Below are 9,906 nucleotides of genomic sequence, written 5' to 3'. Positions count from 1 at the left end.
GTACCTAGGAAATACTTGGTTAACCCTGTAGGTAGGAACCTCTACTGGGTTCCAAAAACCTGTTTAACTTAACTTAGCATTTTCAGCAAGAAAATTAAACGACTAATTTCATTATGAGGCTTTGTCTAAGGAAGTGGTTGTTGCTCCAATAACCAAGAAGGCCTAGTGCCTCGCCACGACCTGGAAGCCAAGTATCGAAATGAAAAGTTTAATTTATAATTATTTTTTTCTAAATTAAATTTTTTTTATTGACTTAGAAAATTTCTGAAAATTATTGACTTAGAAAGTTTCTGAAAATTGACTTAGAAATTCTTTTTGGAAATCGACTTAAATCTTTTTAAATTAACTTAGATATTTTTTTTAGAAATTTTTCTATGAATACTGTCTTAAACATTTTCCTTTGAAAATTACCTTAGAAATCTTTTATAAAAATTCACGTTAAAATTTTCTGAATATTGACTTAGAATTTTTTTCTAAATATTCTCTTTTGAAACATTGCCTTAGAAATTAATATTAATTGCCTTAGAAAGTTTTTATGAAAATTCACTTAAATTTTTTTTACCTTAGACTTGTTTAAAGAACCCCTATTTTTAATGTGATCAAAGGGGGAGAAGAATGTTAAGTCTAGTCTAGGGGGAGGTATATAAACTTTTTTATGAAATATCTTTGGACTTAATTGCAAATAAATTGTTTTTATTGCATCTATTTTTCCCTAGCTTAACTTGGGTTGCTCACATCAAAAAGGGGGAGATTGTTGGAACCCCGAGGTGTTTTGATGTGATCAAACAAGTTAAGCTAGGTCCTGCGTTGTTTAACCCTTGTGTCTAAGTGTGCAGGAACTTAGGAACACAGGAAGTCGAGCGGAAGACGCGGCTAGCGAGAAGGACGGCACGGGAGAGAGCCGACGGGCTCGGTGCGTCCGAGGGACGAGGTGTCCGCGGAAGAGTACACCGGTGGACGAGAAGAACGTGCGCGGCGTTCGAGGGACGAGAAACCGGGAAGGAAGGCTGCTCGAGGAGAAGGCCGGAACATGGGTTCGGGTGAGCCCTATTCCGGATGGCCGAGATCACCCAAGCTAGTGGAGCCGGAACAGAAGACCCGGACCGAGACGAGCTGAACCGAAGCGGAGCGACCAGACGGAAAAAGTCAACCAGAGTTGACTTTTGGGGTCCGGGGCGCCCGGACCCCTCCGGGGCGCCCGGAATGAGACTTTTGACCAGATCGAGTCAAACTCGATCTGAACGTTGGGGGATAAAGTTTTATCCCCCCAGGGCGCCCGGAACCCTTCCAGGCGCCCCGACCAAGGCTATAAATATAGCCTTGGTCCAGAAGCAAATCAAATTAATCAGAACGACGAACTTGTAATCAACTTCTGTGTGCTTTACTTTTCTTCTTGTACGTTCAACGCTGTAAGAGGCTACTCCGCCCAGAGGAGAATCAGATAGTGCCCTTACATTCCTTGGATTAGCAATCCCCTGATTGCAAACCAAGTAAAACTCTGGTGTCTGTTTTTCTGTTTTAATTAGTCTCTGCTTTTTAATTACAAGTTCTTTTAAGTTAGTTGAATATCCGAGAAGGGTTTTGGTTTTATTTTGTAGGGCAATTCACCCCTCCCCTCTTGTCGGCCTCCAAAGGGACCTACAGCAACTAGACCCGATGTTTATCCATCTTCAATGTATCTCCGGTAACCCCTCCCTCACTCTTTTACCTCTTGCATGATCTCAATACGATTTAATCCTTCCTACAACGCAAGATGACACCCATTTACAACTACGCAGGCATCTCCAGTAGCCTCACCTTCCTCCAACTCATGGTTACTCCGTCAACATTTCAGACAGCTCATTGATGGCTCATTCGTCAAAAGGTCTTAAAGCAAGATCAACTATTTTAGAGTAGTGCAATTTAGTCTTCTATATCAACATGAATCTCCTAAGAGACCACTTATAAAACTCTCTCAACACTCTCTATAGCGATGAGATTCAGAAGAAAATAGGACGCCTCAAAACGTAATCATATGATCCGAGAACCATAATTCTTTTATTTGTAGGAATAACCTACTTGTTAACCTTCCTTGTTTTTAGGGATAACTTTTATATTATTCTATTAGTATTTTCTATTTTAGTCCATCTTATTAAAATAGAAAATACCTATAAGATCTCTACACATTAAAGAGTCATGTCTTATTATATACATTAAAAGAGTCATATCCGTTATCATCATACTATGGTTTTAAGAGCTTCAGGCCACAAGGATCCAGGAAGTTTAAAGCTACTAAGCATGTTTCGCACCATGTCCAATAATATTTAATTTCTTCTTTCTATTTCGCCATTATGGTGTAGGAAACCATGCATAATATATTGGGTAACAATTTCATGATCTATAAGAAACCTAGCAACAAGACCATGTTTGTCCATCTTCAGTGTATCTTTCATAATAGCCACCTCCTCTATTTAATCTCATGATTTTAGTTTGCTTACAGCATTATTTTTCTACTTCGGCCTTAAATAATTTGAGTCATCTGTGCCTAGCCGATCATCTATTAGCCAATTGAAAGTCACCCTTAATTAACTAGATCCTCACCTCATACCATGTCTAAGTTTGAGTGTCTATCTAAATCTAATATCATATGCAAATCCATTATAAAATACCATCAACTCTCAACTTCACTATAAATTACATGCTAAGAGATCTTGCCTCTCAGATATCATATGCTAAGAAGTCTTGCTTCTTGATCTTCCATGCCAAGAGTGGTTGGTTGTGAAACCTCCTTATTTATAGGTATCCAATAAGTCTTGACCTATCGTCTTCCATCTGCCAAGAATAAGATTAATCTTGATTTATTTAGACTTTCATTTTTAAGTATTCAATCCTCGACCTATTTGATTTTCTTAGGTCATCAAATATCATCCGCTTCAACTTCATCCATTACACATGCAAATGCAATATCATTATCAAATAATATGTACCGACACACTTCACACACCATAACAATAATCACAATATAAATCCAACTCAAGCTTTCACTCAAACATCAAAATTACATGCTTAGATATGATTGCACCAACACTATACATACCCCTATGTAGCTTATGCATTAAATATAAAATACTAAAGACTCAAAGTCCACAAGTAATGTGTTTATGTTAGGAGGAAGAGTGATGCCTGTGCTCCCCAAATATGGTACAATAATAATGAGGATGAATTCCAATGAGAGCGATTATTAAGGTTGGCATAGTGTCTTCCATTTGAATTGAGCATCAATCTTCCAGCAAAACATACCAAGTAAATATATATAGAAGAAATCCTTAATTAGGTAAATGAAAACTTAATTAGTCCTGGATATATATACCTGTAGATATGCATTAACAAAAATTATGTCTAGCCAAATTTGAAGCGTATGAAAAAGGAAGGAACAGAGAAGGCTACTATACTGGCGTAGTTGGAGCACAAGGCATATTCCGTTCCGAGATTCCAATTCCCTCGCTTCCCTTCTTTATTTCGCGCCTTCCTCTCGTAGAAATCTCCCACCAGCCGACACTCCTTCCGGCCACTTCACCGCCTCCCTCCCCATCTTCTCTCCGGCCGCCGCTTGCTTCTCTCCTTTCTCACCGACTGGTTCGTCGGCTAACTCAAAAGTTTCCTTTATTGGAAGGATCAAATCCTACCTTTTTTTCTTGTGTAATTTTGGTGATGGTTGTAATTAATACGATCGTATTCATTCTTTTCCTTATTTATCACAAAATTTCATTTTTTGTATGCCTCTGCTCTGCGCAGTCTGTTCTTCTCTGATTCCCTCATCATCGATTTCTATTTATGGTTGATTTTATAGGGCGATCGAGTAATTGAAAGCAGACAAGAGAAGAAGGGAAGGACATGGCGCAGCAGCAGCAGCAGCAGCAGCAGCAGCAGCAGCTCCAAGTCCTGAACGCGCTCGATGTGGCGAAGACGCAGTGGTACCACTTCACGGCGATCATCATCGCCGGCATGGGCTTCTTCACCGACGCCTACGACCTCTTCTGCATCTCGCTCGTCACCAAGCTACTCGGCCGCATCTACTACCACATTGACGGCTCGCCCACGCCCGGCTCGCTTCCTCCATCTGTTTCTGCCGCCGTCAATGGCGTGGCCTTCTGCGGCACCCTATCTGGGCAACTCTTCTTTGGCTGGCTCGGCGACAAGATGGGTCGCAAGCGCGTCTACGGCATGACGCTCATGATCATGGTCCTCTGCTCCATCGCCTCCGGGCTCTCGTTCGGCCGCTCCGCCTCGGGCGTCATGGCCACCCTCTGTTTCTTCCGCTTCTGGCTCGGCTTCGGTATCGGCGGCGACTACCCTCTTTCCGCCACCATCATGTCGGAGTACGCGAACAAGAAGACCCGCGGCGCCTTCATCGCCGCCGTCTTCGCCATGCAGGGCCTGGGCATCCTCGCCGGCGGCATGGTCGCCATCGTCGTCTCCGCCGCTTTCAAGAACCGGTTCCAGGCGCCTCCGTACTCGGTCGACCGTGTAGGCTCGACGGTGCCCGAGGCCGACTACGTCTGGCGTATCATCCTTATGTTCGGCGCTCTGCCAGCCGCGCTCACCTACTACTCGCGGATGAAGATGCCGGAAACGGCACGGTACACGGCGCTGGTGGCCAAGAACGCGAAGCAGGCGGCGGCGGACATGTCAAAGGTTTTGCAGACGGAGATCGAGGAGGAGCAGGGGAAGGTGGAGCAGATTGCGTCGTCGAACACCTTCGGCCTCTTCTCGTCGGAATTCGTGCGCCGCCACGGAATGCACCTGGTAGGCACCACCACCACTTGGTTCCTGCTCGACATCGCCTTCTACAGCCAAAACCTGTTCCAGAAGGACATCTTTAGCGCCATCGGGTGGATCCCCAAAGCTGCAACCATGAACGCGCTCGAGGAGGTGTACCGCATCGCTCGGGCGCAGACCCTCATCGCGCTCTGCGGCACCGTGCCGGGCTACTGGTTCACGGTGGCGCTCATCGACGTGATCGGGCGGTTCACCATCCAGATCCTGGGATTCGCGATGATGACGGTGTTCATGCTGGGGTTGGCCATCCCTTACCACCACTGGACGACGCCTGGCAACCAGATCGGCTTCGTGGTCATGTACGGCTTCACCTTCTTCTTCGCCAACTTCGGGCCCAACAGCACCACCTTCATCGTGCCGGCGGAGATCTTCCCGGCGCGTCTCCGCTCGACGTGCCACGGGATCTCGGCGGCGACCGGAAAGCTCGGAGCGATCATCGGATCCTTCGGGTTCCTATACTTGGCGCAGAACCCAAACCCGGCCAAGGCCGACCACGGCTACCCGGCCGGCATCGGCGTCAGGAACTCGCTCTTCTTGCTGGCCGGATGCAATCTTCTCGGGCTACTCTGCACCTTCTTCGTGCCCGAGTCGAAGGGGAAGTCTCTGGAGGAAATATCAGGCGAGAACGAGGGCAAGGACGACATCGCCGGCGATAACAAGACCGTGCCGGTGTAGAATTTTAGTTACGTGCAGGCTGTTCTTGTTTTCCTTTCCCTCTCTTTGTTTTGGGCTCTTTTTCTCCTTCGAGTTGCTGTATCCTCTTCAGTTCAGTTTTCTATTAAACATTAGACTATCTATATGCATTTTATATCTATTGTTTTTATGCATTGGTTCATTTGATATTTGTTTGCTAAACATTATTATTTTTTTTTTGTGAAAATTTATGTGATTATGAATGATATTGATCAATATTTGTTAGCAACCCAATTTGGGCCTGGAGTTCAATGTTTCGGACCAATTAATGTTGGGCTTAGGCCCTTTTTTGGGCCTAGATTGGGTCCAAAGTTTATGAATTTCCTTTTAGGGTTTTCAGACAATTTTTGAGTGATTTCACATATAGTTTATTGCTAATTTCAGCTATATGTAACATAAGCGACCTATGAGTTTTCTCATGACTATAGCAGGCATTCTGAAGCCTTGAAACAATCTTTAGGGATATATTTGGAGGTGATATGTAATCATATTTTTGAAAAAAAAAAAATAGGAGAACATGTGTGTGCAAAGGGTGACAGAAGTGAGGTTTTTATATATTGTTTTTCCATCGGTAATTTATGATTATTGAGAGATAATTTGTACAAAATGTTGGTAAATTCTTTATTATTATTCATTTTATTATTTGTTAGAAATTGGAGTTAAACTTGTATACATGAATAATAATAAATACTTGATGTACATAATATGAATTAAGGCTACGTTTGATTGGATGTCTGTCTAGAGGTTTTTATTTTGTAACATAAATAGTTTTGTAATATGAAATTAAAAATTAAAATCATTTTGCAATACTTTAATCACTAGTATTTTTCTTTATTTTCTTGAAAACGATTTTATATTTCATCATCTTCCAACATTGTTATCACGTAGAGATTACTGCGTACAAGTTTTAAAGGCATAGAGTTGAGCATACTGCATACAATATAATTATTTGATTTGAGCTAGCAAATTTTTATAAGAAATGGTAGAATATTATGATCTTTGAACTACACAAGTTGAACGGTGACAGTATAATGGGATCTGAAGTTGGGTTTGACGTTCAAACAATCAGTTCATATGACGGTCAAGATTAAAAAAGGAGTCAATTCTCGGATCATATCGATATTATACTGAAATGAGTCCAGTGTCACTATCGAGTATTCTTAAGCTAGGCATATCGCTTGACTGGACTGAACTCTATATTCAAATATAGCGGCCGAGTGTAAGATAAACTCCTGACATAAAATTCGATCGGACATATTGTTTGAGCAGATGTCGAATCCTCAACATAAATTGAGTCAGCTTAAAGGCCGGTCGGACTTACAGGATCCAACTCTCTACTTCTCATGAGCATAATTGCTAATATATAGCCAGTTGGCCGAGTGTCGATCAAATATTCGGAGCACAGTTTTCCACATGAGCATAACTCCTAATATATAACTAGTCAGTCCAGAGCCGATTGGACTCTCTCTAGGAGATAACATGTTCAGAGAATCATAACAACTTGTCATGAAATATGTCATTATCCTGATATATACATACAACAGAACATTTTTCCAATCATAAGAAAGTTACTATACATCCTTCACTGCCCTACATATTCTGCTACCGACATTCTCTGCCGCCTCATTAATTGCGGAGGTTATGAGGGGTGGTGTAAAAAACGATCCTCTCCGTTAGAAGAGGAGGTGGTGGGACACGAGATCTTGCTACCACATTTCATCAATTATTCTACTATTTATCGTCTTCTCCATTTCGCTCAGCTACTATTTTAACTTGAACGTTGGAATGTCTACGTCCTTCCCTAACCCAGTGGCTAACACTTCCTTCTCTCAGTTGCTATCTTTGCTATACAGATTCACTCGGTATCACCTTACTTCAACTCATAAATTTCACACGGTCAACATCCAAGCCATCTCAAAACCGTCCCAGAATCAGTGTACTATCTTCTTCCACTTTAGATAGGATCATAAGTATAAGTACAGTGTTCGATGCAATTGTAATTTCAATACTGGATAATAAATAATATTCTAAATATATCTATGTTGAACATACTGATTAACCGTAATGCTCAAAGTATACAACATTAAAAAAAACAAAGACTGCAATCTTTTACACAAATAAACTGCTGCAAGCATATATATATATCAGACTTCAGGAAGAAATTAAAGAGCAATAAGATGCACGTATGACACTTGAACTGTGACACACATGCAGTGTACGTGCTAAGGACACTGATGAGAACTTTGGTGAATGGACGACTAGTGAGGAACAAACAAATATTTGTTCCGTTTCACATCCACCATCACATCCAAAACGACTTATGCATGCAAAATTGGATGCAATTTGAATGCTTTTCCAAGGACAAATATATATCTCTTTGTTCTGAAAGCTAGCTAGCACACAGTGCGTACGTTATTGAAAGATGCTGTGGAGCACTCACCACGAGCCAAGGAGAGCAAGCACCTGGCCATTCATAGGCTCGAACTTTTGGGGTTCCTCTAACACACTGCAAACCAAACAAACACTGAGGGGCCGGAAGAGAAACACATACACGATCTTAATTTATCATGCATGTTCTGGCTAGTAGCTAGCTAGCTAGCTAGAATTTTTCATCTATCTATATTCTCATATCTGATTGATATGACACCACTAGCTAGTTGCAAAAATGGCATCGCATATTTTAAGTTACTCTACAGGTCAGCATGCATGTTCGATCAGAGCTCAATCGAAAAGAACAAGAAAGCTTGGGAAAAGGGAAAGATGCAAAACATGTCGGGATTAATCTTCCGAGAGATACATAGTGATTGAAAAGGTCTCCTGCTGCTGAGATTGAACCACACCTTGTTGTCACTCGTCCAGTACGCGCGTACCTCCTGAAGAGTTTGTTTCGATGATCAGGCGATGCATGCTAAATTGCTAATGGTTCCAGCCAGCCAGTTTCTGACAGCAGAATCTCTAGTTGGAGCTAGCGAGCAACATGCATCAGACCGAGCCATGCTGGACTATGAGGGTGTGTGCGCAGCAGTATGATTGTCTGAAAAGGAACGTCACTGTACGTACGGCTCTGTTAATTATATTAGCTGCTGCCCACTCAAAACCATCCATCTCCAATTCTCCATCTGTAAAATAAAAAGCCAATGCGTAACTTTATAACACCCAATCTACGAGATCTCGGTAAGCATGCATGATCTAGAATTGTAGTTATCTTGATATACTAGCTAGCTATATAGATCTTTTGTTTTTGTTTACTTGCATGCAGGCAAAGAGATAGACATGGTTTCTTAGGGATTAACTCGATCAGATGCATGCATTGCGCATGTATGTTGGCTTTCAGGTTGCACCGTGACAGCAGTGAATTAATAAATTTTACTGTGACCACGTTCGTCCACGTCCTTGATGGACGTGCAGCTTCAAAGAATATATTATCGTTGGAGATTTAGGGCTTTGTTAATGATTGTCTGTGGTCGAGTCACGGTGGGAGAACAGTAGACAGACGTGGGTGAATCGACGTCAAGTATGGTGCTGAGCGTAGACGAAATTCCCTGCACTTGAATAATGAGAGCCATAACTTTTTTTAATTATGATTCAATCATTCACTATTGCAGAAAAAGTTGAAGTTCACCCTGTCCACGCACTTCTGGAAATTGATACAGATCTACATCAACATCAATTTATGTTCTTAATAAGACTTAATTTAGATTTATATCTTTTTAATTTTTTTTAATTAATTATTCATTAATTAAATTTAGTTTTTTTTAATTATATTTAATTTTATCCTAAATATTAGGGAACTAACTCTTGTCCCTTAATTTATTTTAAATCTTAGGGAATAAGTCCAGTTAATTATTTTTTTCCATTTAGATTTTTTTTTAGGATGTTAAGAGATATATAAATCTATACTTAGATAATGTTTAGAATAAGTTATTTTGATATTAAATAAATTAATTTCGTTTAAGCGACTTTATGGCTATATCTCTTTTATTCCTCTATTCCTGCTTTTGTTTTCTCGAAGAGATTTTTAAACCTAGCTTGGTCTATTTCTTATTATGTTATTTCTCTCATATTTTCTCGTTAATCTCTCTAAAACTTCACACTTTAGAATAATCTATATTCTACTTTATTTCAGTTGATCTCAGAGCTCATTAAGATCCAATGGAGGATCATCATGGATATGGTCATGGTCGTGAAAGGTAGGTTTCGGCTAAGGAAGTCTCACACCATTGTCATAGTACCATGATGAGATTCAATATCTATAGAGACGAGTCACAAAATTATCTCGGCATCTAGCGGCATAAGATCATAGTGATCATAAGTTCTTTTATTTCCTTTTTGAAAAATCCCTAATTTTCAATCGAGAAAAGATGTCCAAGCACAAGTTTGGTTTCGAGAAATACG

The 9,906-nt window shown here is 41.0% G+C and overlaps 1 protein-coding gene across 1 annotated transcript; it reads left to right on the top strand.

Annotated features, from left to right (window-relative positions):
• The first annotated feature begins 3,387 nt into the window (after nucleotides 1–3,387).
• LOC122009070 (probable inorganic phosphate transporter 1-8) lies at nucleotides 3,388–5,493 on the top strand. Its single transcript, XM_042565068.1, has one exon. The coding sequence runs from the start codon at nucleotides 3,874–3,876 to the stop codon at nucleotides 5,491–5,493; it is 1,620 nt and encodes a 539-aa protein (XP_042421002.1). The 5' UTR covers nucleotides 3,388–3,873.
• The last annotated feature ends 4,413 nt before the right edge of the window (nucleotides 5,494–9,906 follow it).

This window comes from Zingiber officinale, chromosome 8A, assembly GCF_018446385.1.
Source record: "Zingiber officinale cultivar Zhangliang chromosome 8A, Zo_v1.1, whole genome shotgun sequence".
Classification (NCBI taxonomy): Eukaryota; Viridiplantae; Streptophyta; class Magnoliopsida; order Zingiberales; family Zingiberaceae; genus Zingiber; species Zingiber officinale.
The sequence above is the reverse complement of the archived record's forward strand: the minus strand, read 5'-3'. Positions and strand labels throughout refer to the sequence as shown.